The sequence below is a fragment of the Gobius niger genome, assembly GCF_951799975.1.
Source record: "Gobius niger genome assembly, chromosome: 2".
NCBI classification, from domain to species: Eukaryota; Metazoa; Chordata; class Actinopteri; order Gobiiformes; family Gobiidae; genus Gobius; species Gobius niger.
Window position 1 is genome coordinate 22737518 of NC_136853.1, and position 15510 is coordinate 22753027.

Below are 15510 nucleotides of genomic sequence, written 5' to 3' on the forward strand. Positions count from 1 at the left end.
TGTATGGAATATTGAGCATTATTTCCAGCTCTTTTTTTGCAATCATTTGCCACAAAGGCTTTTTTCACTGCCCCCCACCCCCCATAGTGCCTCCATCTAGTGTGTGTGCGTGTGCGCGCGCGCACGTGTGTGTGTGTGTGTGTGTGTGTGTGTTTATGCGTTTCCTCAAGACTTCATCACTGCGAACCATAGCTAAACATAACATTGGATTGCATGCAGCCACAGTGGAATAAAAGGACTTCAAGGCATGACTTATCGTCAAGGTTTGGATATGTAAAATGTACACACTATAAGGGCTGGGAAGTTGAAGTGATTGAGTTTATTCTTGGAGCGTTTCATGTATGTATGTACTGTGTGTGTAGGGAAAATAATGTCATATTTTACTGAAAGGGCTCCACTGATATTCTTCAGTTTAGGACAGAAGAGTGAAATATGTTTTAACTTTAAGAACAAATTGAAAACCATGTCTCAACTGCTGAGGTAAATCATCAGGCGGTGGTCATACCGCCTTTGCTCTGCCCAATCCCGTCAGACCTTGGAAGCTAAGCAGGGAAGGGCCTGGTCGGTACTTGGATGGGAGACCGTTTAGTAGCACCAGGAAGCCTAGTGAATGTAGTGTGTGAGTGAGTGGTTGGTGGTGGTCGGAGGGGCTGACTGGTTGCTTCGCTTCCGTCAGTCTACCCCAGGGCAGCTGTGGCTATAATAGTAGCTTACCACCACCGGGTATGGAGTGATTGAATAATGCAATGTAAAGCGTCTTTGAGTGTCCAGAAAAGCGCTATATAAAACCGATGCATTATTAATATTATCTCCTTATCACAGCACAAAAAAATTAGTATTCATAATAGGGATACTGTAACAAGCCACAATGAGCCAGCAGTTTTTGTTGTTATTTAACCTAAAGCAAAGCCTACCTGTAAAACCACACTCTGGTCGAAGTTGTTGGCACTGGGGCGTCCCTCTAAGGTAGAAAATGCCACGTTGCCTCCCGTAAGCGGTGAGATATCGCTGAATTCATCCGTACACAAAGCTGTCCGCTCGTCTTCCCCTGGGCGGATATAACCTCTGGCAGCTTTGTCATATGTTTTCTCACAGGACGCGCTGTAATACTGGTACGGTATCCAGGGCCCATCCTCCTCTGTGCGCTTGTAGATAGCAAAGCTTTCTGGCCGGCTGGTGTAGAATTTTAATCTTATATAGGTTATCACAAAGGCCTTTCCTGTGGGAGACAGATATGATTTAGTCAGGACATAGAAGAACATACATTGGGAAGTGTGTGGTAGTTAGTCTTCTGTAAACGGTAGGCACACAAACAGTGAACTGAGGAAAGCCCAGGAGCCCGAAAAAAATCAGACATAATAATTGCATTAGAGAAAAAGGGAAAACAATGGGGGTTAGGCTTAATTTCCTGTGCCTTGACGCAGGGTAAATGAATGTCATTCCTGCTGGAGAGGAATGATTATTTTCTCATTATCGAGATCATAATGCTGCCCAGGAGTAAAACATAGGTCACAGGAAAAGGGACAAAAGAGTTTGGTGGATAGAAAAAGCCAGTGGTTGCTAAACTACATAACAAAAACAATATTTTTGTATAATGACAAGTGATACATCATGAAGCTACTGTACACTGATGCATTTGGCAGTGATGGGAAAGCATGCTGCTCATGAGGCTCGAACATTTCCAAAAACTTCACAATATAATACATTTCCAGACACTGGATACATACTGTATAAAGTTGTGCCAATAGGTTTACAACCAATAGGTTTACACCCATGCCAAGAAGAATGGGCCGCTTTGCCATTAGATTATATACAGAACCTTTACTACTACCACAAAAGACTCCAAGCTGTCGTTGATGCTATGGGGGATGCTACAATTGTTTCTAGTACAACTAAAGCATTCTGGCCTGTTCGAGTTGTAAATGTGCAATAGAAGTAAAAGTGACTCTGACATTGGTTGATGGTTAGTGCATACTGTATGTGCATCTGTTGATCTGCCACTAAGGACACCTCTGGCTGCAAACATTGCTTACCACTACCATGTATATCTGCTCTTATTATTTCGCACACTAAAAACAAATGTCTTTATAATTCTGAACCTCAAACAGTTTTGGCATTTCAGGCACATAAACAGTGGGCAATGGACAATGTTTTTCAGATGATCAGAGTAAGCCTCATAAAGCAGGTGGTTGTTTTGGTGTAGAAGGACTTTATTGTCTGGTATATGTTTAACATACTACGTGCAAGTTTTTTCCTATTGTTATTTTCTTTACCTCAGATGTGTCTATTGTTGAGAAGTTCACCACAATATATTACCATATACTGTAAATCATTCATACACAGTCCTCTTATAAAGAGTAGGCACAGTCATTTCACTCTGCAGGGCATCCCATACATTTTTTGTTAAAAACCTCTCCATATAATGTAACATTTTAATGGCATCCATCTCTCTCTGGTGTAGTATGTGCAGCCACTTGAAACTGTTCATCAGGTTTGGAGTGTTTGGGTGGACATAGACAGATTGTACTCCAGTGTGATGAAGAATTGACTGGACATTGCACAAACTTCTGTCGTCTTGACCGCAGTAAGAGGTTGTCTAGAAACTCTTTTAACAGGCTTTGCTATTGCTGTCTCACTGTGTTTTTCTTCATTAGATAAACTGTGCCACATAGTCCCCGCTGTTCCATGGCTTCTTCCGACTCAGCCACTCTGACATCTGTTGCTTTCTGTGCCATGGCATCATTGCGTCTATACAGCACTTTCCAACAGTGTCTTTTCTCCTTGTGTTCTGGGATCATTTTGGATTTGATTTAGTACCTGCGTGAGATGAGCTCTGTTCTACTGGGACCACTGGTGCAGAGGATGAAAGGAGCTGATTAAACATTTTTTGATGCACATGACATTGGATAGAAAACAATTGTAAATGATATTTCATCAGCAGCTTTGAACCTCCACGAGCACCGTCCACATGCACCTTACAGAGGGCGCTAATGCCCTGTATTTTTGTATAATGGGGGATTTTTGTGTCCGTCCCATTAGAACAACATGGGGCGTTTCGGTCGTCACCATGGCAACGCCGTGAAAAATACAACATAGGTCCCAATTACTTTTTGATTGGGATCCCATTAACTATTTTTCTGCAAAATTCTATCCATTTCCGAGAAACACATTTTTGACTGCCCATGCAAATGTTTATCTCATTCTGTAGGGGTGTTATTACACAATTGTTGTGTCCAGGGGGAATGGTCAATTAGTGTATACATTTGTTTTATTAATCTGAGTTTGTATGTCTGAATGGGAGTACTTTTTAGTTCACGGGAAATCACAAATTTCTTAGTAAAGTTTGTGACAAACTTAAAAAAAAAACTGGATGACCTTTAATAAGATTTGTTTCACTAAAACATTATAGCCAGTGCTGCGGCTACTTCCGACTATATTTATGAAAGCTTTCAATGTAGCGTGGGTGGCGGAGGTGGATGACGACAGTTGGCCATTGACTTCTATTCGTTTTCCTGCAATAACAAGTATGTGGTCCTTACCAGAGGTCGGCTGGTTACTGTTCGCTGCTCTGAGTTCACGTGTGAATGGGAGACAGTGATTCGACTGTTTTCATGCGCTCCACATTGCAATACTAATACACCTTTACGTCATGCAGGACGCTTGGGCCTAATAAACAAACAATGTAGCAAACAGAACAGATCGAGACACCTCTTCCTCATGCCATATGGGATATACAAAAAGAAGAGGAAAAACAAGTGTTCAAAGTCGTATGTGCACAGATCAAACCATCCAAAACTGTCCTTAGACATTACTTTTTTCCTTGTCTCTTAAAAACCTCTTTATTCGTGCAAAACACCCACAAGAACAAAAAGATTGCTGTTTGCTCTTTTACTGCTGTTTGACCTACCCTGACTCACTCGTGTAAACTCATCATTTCTACATTGGCCGGCCAGACTAAACTCATCTGATCCTCTCTACAGTCTCAATATTTACACAGTGTCATCACATATACAAGAGAAGCCATTTATCTGGTACACCTGTGAATCCAGTCACTTGTATGTAGACAATTACCACACAATACGAGGCTCTTAAAACATACAATGCAGCCATTTATCATTGAACATCCCAGACAGGATGTTGCGTTCCTTTGACGGCTCTCAATGAGAACCAGCTGTAGACATTGCTCTGATATTTGAACATGTGTGAGTTTTTGTGGGAAAGGATTTGACCCTGATTTCTTACATCTCTCCATTTTAATCATCCTCTTCCTCGGTTCTGTTTTGTTTACCCCATGAAGCACCCCCTTCCTCTTTCTTGCTTGCCTCGGACTCACGCTGTCTGGGCTGTAGGATGTGTATCCAACCCTTGTCTTTATCTGCCCAGCAACGGCCTGCATTCCCTTCGGAGGGGGGCTTGTTTTGTTTGGAGAGCGAAAAGAAAACAGCCATGTTACAGACACCTCCCATGACAGCTCCAGATGGGTCCCAGAGCTTTCATTCCCAGCCATCCCTGGTCATCCCTGACATACTTTTATTTAAAAAGTCCAAGAATATACAACAATGATAGAAATATATTTTATCATGGGAGGGGAGGTGCGCGTCTAGCTAGTATTTCTATTTCTGTCTGGATAATCATTAATGAAACACATCTTCCTCACCCACCGTGGGCGGTCTTATTTCCCTCCAAGCTCGGGTCCTCTACCGGAGGCCTGAGAGCTTGAGGGTTCTGCTCTCAGGCCTGACTTTTCTGGACCGAGATGTCTGATGTATTTCCTGGGATCTGCTGAAGCCACTCCTCCAGTTTGGGGGTCACTGCCCCGAGTGCCCCAACGACCACGGGCACCACTGATGCCTTCACCCTCCAGGTTTTCTCCAGCTCTTCTCTGAACCCCTGGTATTTCTTGGGACCACAATGTCCGGTTGGTTCGCCATTACCATTCTGTCCGTCTGTATCTGGAAGTCCCACAGGATCTTTGCTTGGTCATTCTCTACCACCTTTGGAGGTGTTTCCCACTTTGACTTTGGGGTTTCCAGCCCATACTCTGCACAGATGTTCCTGTACACTATACCATGTTTCTCCATGTAAGCTTCCCCTGCAGCATCTTACACCCTTGTCTGGTGTGATAGATCTGGGTAGGGCTGCTCGATTACAGAAAAAATAATAATCACGATTATTTTAGTAATAATTGAAATCACGATTACTTGTTGCCTTAAAAAAAAATTTTTTATTTTATTTATTCATTTTTATTATTATTTTAAAAAACAACTATGGACTACATTTACTTTGGACAATAAAAGCATTTTTTTTTTTTTTTTTTTTATATGCTCACGTTTCTAAACTAATTCTATAGTCCACACCAGAGACTGGTTCTCCGTCCCCGACACATCCATCAGTGCTATTTTAGTATTTTCAGGAACACTTTTGGTCTGATGTGATGGGATGAGAACAGGCCAAAACACTTGCCGGAACACTCTCATAAAACACCATTATATCATATCCATTTTTTGCCGGATCCTCTTAAATATTTCCCGGATCCTTTACCCTGAAAAACTGAGAATTGGGGGAATGCGTTCCCCCAAACGGGGGATCAAATTAAGGACTGCCTCCAATAAAGCAAAACTGAACATTTCAGATGTTCCTTTTATTGTACGGCACATCGATGTAGTAGTCATGAGGTCTAATCAGCATGTTGGTACGCCACACCTGTGAGGCGGGGCAGATTCTCTAGACAAGTGCTCACCAACACAGATTTCAGCATTTCACTAATTTCTGACTAATTTGTAATTTAGACATTTTGTGAAATCATTCTCTAAACCAAATATACGGTGGAGGATGTTTGTACACATTCAAATGCATTTATGATAGCTCAATTTCAATTTCCACACGTTTTATGTTCTTTGCTTTGAATTTGATTTATATTTGTACTAATGCAATGCAGCTAATACATCTCTTTAACATTTCTTGATCAGATTTTTATTCTCTGTTTAGATCGTCTATTCATCACAAATGCATCTTTCAGTGCAGGCTCAAGCTGAATGAGCAGAGATTCACATTTAATAATCAGTGATTTGTCTCTCATCCCAAATACAAATAAAGATATAAAATGCCACAGTTCATGCTAACAAAGCACATGTACATGTACATTTACCAAGTACCGTTTTACCTTCATGATTGGTGATAAATAAGTTAAGCTTATTAGTTATTTTATATCAAGTCATATTTGAAGACAGACAAAATGGAACAATTCCAATAATGCTTTGAATTTGAAAATTGTCTCAGTTATTAGCACTGGAGAAAGGGATATTAGGGCGGCTTTTCACCAAAGTTTTGAGAAAAGTTTTAGTGGAAAAAAGGATTAATTAACATATTTAAAAATAATAAAAGAAAAGCAGACCTGCTGACCAAGTCTTTGTCTATGCAAAACGGTCTCTTGCTGGGGGTTAATAAGATTTACCTCCCCAAAGTAAGGCTATGTTTGGAATACAAAATATGCTTTATGTAAATGTTGGCACTATTGCCATGCTGTCCTTATTACAGGCTTTTGTCTGCATCCTTTTAGGCAGGTTATAATCGGCTTGGGACTTTGAACTTTACAGTGAAGAAGGGGTCACATTTTAAATGTACTGAAGTCACAAAATATGACACACTCACTACAGTAAAGCTTCACAAGTTTAGTCCTACACTTGTCCTTCTGTATCTCCTGCTTCATTGTGAAATGTTGTTCTCATTAGGCCACATTCACGACGTTCTTAAGAGCTTCTGAGGAAGGTTTTTGGCATTCACAAAACTTATTCTTAGCTGAAAACGTTCCCCTGTAAGAACAAATTCTGAGAACAGCCAAGAGGATTCTTACGCACAAGAACATCTCCAGTTCTGTACATGATCATACTTCCAACATTCTGAGTCATAGTATGACTCAAACTATATATAAATCAGAGTCATATACTTCACAGTCATATATATATTATATTATTTGTACATAATAAATATGGTATTAATTCATTCCAGAATGCAAATATAATTATAATAAATAACAGATGTCCTGTTTATTCAGTAAGTTGGTAATATCACTTGTACTTATTGTACTTATTAATGTACTTATTTATGCAAGTAAAGAACCAATGTATTACAACTAAAACTTTTGAAAGCTTCCATTTTCAAATAGCTCTAAATGTGCTTTGTATAAACGTTGATAAAGACGAGCCTCGGGCTCAAGCCCCTGTGTCTGAAAGGCACACTCGCTCCTCTTTGAGCTACGCGGGTGGAACGTCACGGCACCGCATCTATTAAGGGACTGACCCTCGGCAAGAGAAGGAAACCCTTTTGTGATGTACGGGATAATATATCTATTTAAACATTTTGTAATGAGCAGAGTCGTGGGCCCAAAGGTCCTTGAGCACGGGGCGCCAAGAGTTTTTATTTATTAGTTTTGGATTTGTGTCAGGACCCTTTTTGATGTAAGTTCACAATGTGCTTAGGAAATTATGAATATATATTCATGGCTCTACAAAATTGACAAAACATACAGGACAACAAGAGGAAACATAAAAGCATAGCTCAGCCTTGTAGTGTTTGTGCCCTTACCCAGATGCAGAGTGAGGTTGACAGAGTTGGGGTGCTGAATGCCGTAGAACATGGACTGGCTCTGCCACCATGTGGGGTCCTCATTCTTGTTGAAGTCTGTCAGCAGATCAGTATTGTGCCTGAGTACAGGGTCAGATGTGTCACAGGTGTGGCAGGAGCGTGTAGAGCCCGTCTGCATACAGTACTCTTCAAGAGGGGAGCCGCACACATTGGACGCGATAACTGTACGATTGAATGCAATGTTCTCAAACTTGGGCATGCAGCTGCTGGGGTTTTCGTCCTCATCATAACAGGAATCCATAGCGGCCCAGACAGAAAAACAGCTTTGAAGATATAAAGAAACAATAATTCTCAAATGAAAAGATCCATCCATGTCTTGAAGCAGTGATTACGAGTGCAGAAGTTTTGTAAATTCTGATTCTGCAAGAAGCCCCTCTCCCAAAGGCTTTGTCCTTCCGTCTGCCTGTAACTCCTCACATATGTTTCCTCTCTGTGGCATGTAGTGAAGTTTGTTTGGGAAGTTTCCTTCCAGACACTTGGAGGAGGGACTTTGGGGGTCAATACTACTGAGGGCTTTGAAATTTCTCCATCTACTGGTACACAAAGGAACTCCATTATTTCTACTATATAAAATGTTTAACTCATGACATGATACTTATTATGTTTGGATCGCGTTAGGTAAATTTATTGAATTGTCTGAATTATTAGAAATCGTACCAGAAAAAAATCTTTGCTGAAGCGAAAAGTCAAACTGAAATGTGTTGAGGAGTCCAGAGTGGTCAGTACTGGTCACTTCACTGTTGCGTAGGAGTCACACAGTCATGACTGGATACTTGCAGATGTGACACTGACAGTACTTACAAGCCGTCTGACCCTCCAGAGGGTTCAGCCACAGCACCTGCCATCCCAGGTGCCCCACTGCCATTACCTCACTCTGTCAAGCCACTTTCTCTGTAATAGGGATGGTTCCTCTTCCACCAGGGGCAGCAGCTGCTTTGTTCTACAATCTCCAGACACACTTCAGTAGATATTGGTTTGTCGCAGCATCCTTTGGTACACGATATACCTTTTTTTACCAAGCAAATCTATAGCTTCTTGGATGGGAGGCGAAAAAAACAACAAACATGTTTGACTATTTTTGAAAAATGACTTGAAATGTATGTACAGCTGATTAATGATCCTTTTACACTTAGCAGGGTAAATATGTTTAAATGTTGTACCTCTTTATCAGCATTGATTAGACATCTACATACAGTGGTCATTTCAGAATTCAAGCTAGTTAAAACTAACTGGGCTGAAGTCATAATTAGGATAAATAGCTGTAGTAATAAAAATGTGGAAAAGTGTCACAGTGGACACATTTTAGAGCAGGGCTGATTCAAGAACATTAAGGGCCTGATTTACAAAGCCAGGTGCTAAACTGCAAGTGAAATTAGCAAACACTATTTAACAGCATCAGGCCCACCTTAATGTACCCATAGGCCCCGGGGTTTAACAGATATGTTTAAACCCCACCTCAGCGCCAACCCTAAACCTAACGCTAACCTATAACCCTAAATTCCACCAAAACCCTAACCCTGCTACTCCTACATGTATCCCTCTGGGCCAGGTAGGGCAGGCTTCTCCAGGTAGTCAGGTACACACAAAAAGCGCAGCGCAATCATCGCATACGGTCAGTCATGCCGCAAAGTGAAGTGATTGACATGAAAATCAACAAATCACCTTTCTTTTTTTTCTTTTTTTCCTTAATTCTGATAGACCCTGGTAGGCCCCTGGGCTCCAGCCCCTGCTAGCCCATTGGTTGAGGTGGCTCTGAGCATGTTGCATCTATAATTTGTACTTCAAATGTTTTGCATCATTTTCACAGACTATCTATTTTGCACAAATAAGGCTTTACGTTGTTTAAGCTGCACTGTTTCAGAGGATCAGAGGAGACTGAAGGCAGCCAGCTGGGTTTCCTCCAAAACATGCTGGTCAGGTCGGCCCAGAGTGGCGGCGCGCTCTGTCACAACGGCTCAGGACTAACACCTGAACACAATTTTATTGTATGTTTGTACAATGATTTGATTTTGTAGTTTACAGCACACTTTTCATTTCCTTTGGATAAAGAATAGTTCTGATTGATCATGTGAAAACAATAATTATGATATTATATTATGATATTTTCAATAAAGCCGTCAATTACCTAAAGGAGCCTTTAAAATGATCACACACTGAGCCGGGCTTGTCACATGTGTAGCTTATTTTTATCAATAATGATCTATAGGAGATTGGAGGAGTGGATGACCATGCGTCAGCGTCCTTGTTGTTAGCAAAGACGAGCTCCTACAGAAATGCTGTTTTAACTCATTTTAACATCACTGTCTTTTAAATCACGGAGTTCGCACCTGTTTTTAACGTTGTTTTACTCAGATCTATACTTTTGCATATTTCTAAACACTTTTTAACCTTGTAGTGGACTGGTATAAATGGCTCTACTCCCCTCCAGGCCCAGTTATAGAGACTGTGCCAGCCTGAGCCAAAAATGATTCAGATTTGGAGCACCTAATATCCATCCTGTTCAAGATCCAAGAGGAACGGGACTCGGAGATAACCGTGGGCTAAACTCAAACCAATCTAACCAGTGCTCAGCTCGCTTTTTCCGGGAACGTCTCTGAACACCAGTCTAACGCTACCTGTCCACAGCAGCCCGAGTCCAGCCCGGTGTCGTCTCTACCAGCGAAAGTGACTGGCTCCAACGTAGTGCTGAGCCCAGTCGACCCCAAGGAAGTCAGACCAGTGGACAGAAGTCCCAGCCAGCAAAAGTATAAGTCTGGCTCCCCATTACACCAAACACTGGGAAGTAGCTTTATTGTCCTGGACCATGAGAATTTTCCTTCTCTGCCTGCTCTTCATCACGCAACAGGGGCTCACTCAGTACGGGATGCCCCTCCACAACATTCGGCCTACTGCTGGTCCCCCAGTCTCGGTCAGATGTCGTGATAGTCTGCACTACATCCCAGCTTCTGGCTATAAGGACAGATCACCACCTCCACTTGGCTTTCTGCATGAGAGTGAGTTTCCGGAGCTGGGCTGCCAACAACCATCACGCTTGAACAGAGCGCTGACACCACCTGGAGACCGTGGGGCCTCCTCGCACACCTCGAGTCGTGCACTTGCGATTGGCTGGAGTGTCCACCACTTTCTCCTCGTGCACGTTGGGACTGAGTTCCCAGGGTGAGCCAGGGGGATGCTCTGCCTCCTCCTCACACATGCTGTGCCATAGCACGCCAGGGGGTCGGCTGCACCGTCTGGGCACAGGGTGCTGCAGTGGATGTGGGTCCTTGTCCTCGGAACGTCCATGGTGTGCAATGTGAGGGTGATTAATGACCACACCTCCTGCCACCCAGGTGCTCTCATGCTGGACATCAAGATATTTCTTGATGATATTTCTTTTCACTCAAACTTGGCTGTAAACACTGCTAAAGTGGCGCTAGCCCGCAGTTAGCTTTGCCCGTTAGCCTGTTAACTTCTTCTTCATCATCCCATTAACACTTGTATTACCCCCAGAGGGACTACGGAAAGGGTTTATTTGAGTAAACAAGTTACTTGTTCTTCTTTAAATAGGGAACACATGGAAGAGCTTCGTAACTTATCACTTCAGTCCCGTTGGGCCCCATAGAGGAGAGGAGGAGAGGCTACATGCTAACAACATCACCAGACAGTTACGCATCAACTCGTCTAAGCTCAGGTAAGAACAAACCTCAGTGTGGAAAAACGGTGGCCTGTTCCTTTAAATATAAACTTGATTGTGTGTTTTTAAGTGAGACTTGGCTGGTTGCGGATGTGAATGCCGCTCTCGCGGGGCCTCTACATCTAATTTTGCATTTTCCACTCGACAGTGCACAGTAACCTGCTGACTCAGTGGCCAACTGAGGGGCAAGTGGACACAGGCCGAGGTGATCTCAGCAGCGCCATGGACGCAACTCCCCAGCCACAAAAAATGAACTACCAGAAAATGGACAAAGACATGACTGCAGTATCTTACTCATAATTCAACCACCAACAAAAGGAATCCGTAAAAATGATATTCCTCATCTTTAAAGTGATGTGCACAATATAAATTGGGAACTAGCACTACAAACACATGATCAATAATTGTTGCAACATGTTGACAGATAATATTGAACAAGTGAATCAGAACTACACAAAGCCCATCAAAATGAGAAAAAAATGTCGATCAATACCATGGAGCACAAGTAAGTTGTGGCTGTTATTGAAACAAAGGGATCTTGCCCGTTAAAAGGACATTTCTACAAAACTGTATACAGACAATGCCATCTTTAAAAGTCTTAGAAATGGTTAGTGAAATGAGAAAAGGCAAAAACAGTATACTTTGTGCATTTGATGGAAGAATCCAAGAGCAACAGTGTTTGTCTCTGGAAACATATACTGACTAAAAATGACTCCAAACGAGAAACGAACCACCTCCGTATTTCACAGTAGGTGGTGCACGTTTTTGTTGTGAACAAGGCCAATGGTGAAAAGCCTATGATGGCCTATGGAGGTGTTTCGCTGATGCCACTGGTTCCAGCAGAATGAAGTGAAGGTCCTGTTAGTGCCATCTCAGTCTCCTGACCTCAATATCATTGAACCACTATGAGATCGCAGACGTGCAGTTTACATACAGAACCTTCTCCACCACTACCTCAAAAGACTCTAGGGAGCAATACATGGTATTAGGAACTGGGGTGTGTAAACTGTTGTGTGTGTAAACAGGGTCATTATGGTATTTTTTTATTTTGTTATGGTGATTTGAAATATAAATCGCTTCACAACATCACTGACTAGGAGTGAAAAAAACCTTTTTGTGTTTTTATTCATATTCTTTCAGAAATGGCCAAAAAATCCAAAGGAAAAAAATAAATAATTAAATACCAGGTTGTTCTAAACTTATCGGCACAACTGTGTATGTGCTTTACACTACCAAAGAGATGTTCAGAGAGTATTGTGTGAAAGTTCAGGAGCAGCTTTAATTTCGCAATTCTACTTTTGCGCTGCGTCTACTAATTCAATTCTAGTCTTATTTCTTGAGTTTGACAATTTCAGGAACCTCTCAGAGTAAAATGTGCCTTCGTCATCCAAATTGCCCTGCTTCCTTTCCAACCTTCTTTTCTTCCCTCATCTATCCTCACATCTACTGGACCCCCTGCTGCAGCGCTCAGGTTGTCAGATAAAGGTCTTCTTTAAAGTGCTTGACTTGGCTATTCTTTTGCCTCCTTCCACTGCTACCTCTTAAGTATAGGAGAATCGTTTCAAGCTTCAGCGGTGGCATTTCTGATTGGGCTGCTCTGAAGAGGGAGATCTTTGCGGTGACTGACCTTTCCTGGGTTTTTAATGCTCATTATTCCTCATTGGACTGTTTGGCACTGCAGGGAGTGACTGGTGACAGCTACTGCGACTCCATGCACATCAGAAGAATCTTTTTCAGTCCACTCTCTTCTCGCTCATTCTCAATTGCTTTCTGCTGATTTTTTTGCATTAATTTTATCACATTTATCTGCATATTTATTAGAGGTCGATCGATATATCGGCCCGGTATTTGAGATTTTTCTAAAGAGGCTATTGGTGAATCTAATGCCGATAAACGCAATATCTCCGGAACCAAAAGTTAAAGAGACTTCCTGTTAAAAGAGACTTCCATTTTTTGCACTGGAAAAGGCTCAGTCAGAACTTTAGTACAGTATATGAGCCCACAACTTCAACAACAAGGGCAGGGTTGCCAAGAATTGGGTGGGTTTTTAAGCCTTGCCACTGATGACAAAACCTGTGCACGTTTTTTTGCCTTGTTGTTTTCAGTATATAATTAAAACTAGCCGCGCCGTTTGTCCGCGTGTTTGGCCGCTTTTTCAGATATTTTTGGGCAGGTTAGTTTATGAAATAACTGATCTAACATATTTGTAATGATCAGATCACTTTAAGGGAGTTGTTTATATTAATGCAACCTAAAGCCTGTCTTTTACCCAAGGAGGTTAAGTGTGGAATAGTCCAGTGATCCTTACATTAGTTTATTAGATATAACTGATAATGTAACATCTCTGTCGCAAGAAAAGAGGACCATTCACTTTTTTCACTCAGAGAAAGCCAGGACAGGAATGTGTTTTATAAATGAGCCTTATGCCCCAATAAATCGCTTCCTGCTGTCACAGTGCAGCATTTAATAGTTTAGAAGCTTCATATACAGGATTATAGAAAATATATCCATTAAAAAAATATATTATATTGGTCGATTTTTATACTGTAGCTTCTTCCCAAAGAAGGCTTTATTTGTGGAATAGCAAATTTGAAAGTGCATATGCGTTTCAGTCACATGACTTCTGTAGTTCTAGCCGCCATTTTGAACACCGCTGGCTAATACAACAGTATCAATCTGCGCCTCAACTGGTTGAATTCAAGATGCTACATCAAAAAATTGCACACCTGAGCAGATGAGCTGAACAGATTCACAATGAAGATAGAAACCTTGGGATTTTGTCCTTATAAACTGTCTGGAGATTTTTTTAGTGCCACTTGAAACCAGTGACAGTTTATCTACGACGTCTATCTACATTTATGTGGTCCATAATCCCTCTCCATACACCGGTGACGCCGGACTATCATTGCTTTATCTCAGGATGGGTTACGGATTCCAAGATACATCAGGTGAAGAGGCGCAAAATGTTCTTGGTCACAGGAAGGGTAAGTAATAAACAAATGCACGTATCTGCCTTTTGTGAACGTTAGCATGTGTCGCACTCATCTCTCTCAAACAGTAAAGCTATGAGGGTTGTTCTTTTGTTTTAGTCTCTACTATGAGTCCTGTTTTATCGATAGGTTTTATCAGCTATGGATCGGGGTAACATTAACAAGAGAATCAGAATCAGAATCGTGTTTTATTGTCATTGTTTGTAAACAGGTTCACAAACTAGGAGTTTTTCTTGGTGAGACGTGCAACATTAAACATAAAAAACATAAAACGCAGAGTTTGGATAAAAATAAGCTATAAACTTTAAACTACAAGGCTTTAGGGGCATGCATGCAAATATTAATATAAATAAGATAAAAATAAAAGGTAAAATATGGACGACAACAATTGACATAGAACAACAGGATTGGATTTACATATGGTGCATAAAGTGATAGAGTGATATAAAGTGATACAGTGATAAGTGGTGCAGTGGATCTAAGTGCGGACAGTCCACATAGTGCAATAGAGCAGATTACAGTCTGTACTGTAATGTGAGAAGAGAAGTGTTGCTCTCCCCAACAGGCAGTTCACACGGGTCAGTCGGCTACATTTTAACCTCTTACCCCCCGCCTTAACCCAGCACATTCCTCCAGTTTGGCATTACACAAAGCTTTTGGACTGGAGCTTACAGCCTAGGCCAGAGTATATTCATGTAGGTAAACAGCCTAGCGTTTGTTTGTAGCCTAGCCTCGTTCGCATTACAATGTTTCTACGTTGCTTCCCTTACCTGTACCAAAGTGGCAATTATCCATTTCTGTTGACAAACTGGGTCTTTAGGAAACTTGTAGGAAGCAAGTCCTTTTTTTGAGACAGGATATTGTACATCCCACAGCGCAACAGGTGGATGGCATGACAGCGGTGTTCGGTGCTTCGGTATTGAAAATGGCGGCCACAACAATGCGTGACGTCACAGGAAAAGCATGTATACACCGATCTCTTTTGATCAATTGTATATATATATATATATATATATATATATTATAACATCAGTAAAAAGGAACACGAGAAACTAAAGAAATACCAGGAGCTCAGAGAAGAGCTGGAGAAAACCTGGAGGGTGAAGGCATCAGTGGTGAACGTGGTCATTGGGGGTGTGGCTATAGAAGATCCCAGGAAATACATCAGACATCTCGGTCCAGAAAAGCGCAGTTCTAGGAACA

At 41.6% G+C, this 15510-nt stretch overlaps 2 protein-coding genes across 2 annotated transcripts in view; one reads left to right on the forward strand and one right to left on the reverse strand.

Moving 5' to 3' along the window:
* lamc3 (laminin, gamma 3) overlaps window positions 1-8071 on the reverse strand; it is a 95976-nt gene extending 87905 nt beyond the window's left edge. Inside the window, exons 1-2 of the mRNA XM_079581308.1 lie at window positions 7585-8071; window positions 915-1219 (exon numbers count right to left, since the gene is read on the reverse strand). Coding sequence (XP_079437434.1) covers window positions 915-1219; window positions 7585-7957 — 678 coding nt within the window. The 5' untranslated portion in view covers window positions 7958-8071. The remainder of the gene's footprint in view (window positions 1-914; window positions 1220-7584) is intronic.
* Window positions 1-15510, forward strand: part of ptger4b (prostaglandin E receptor 4 (subtype EP4) b) — a 221384-nt gene that overhangs the window by 130600 nt on the left and 75274 nt on the right. The window lies entirely within an intron of this gene.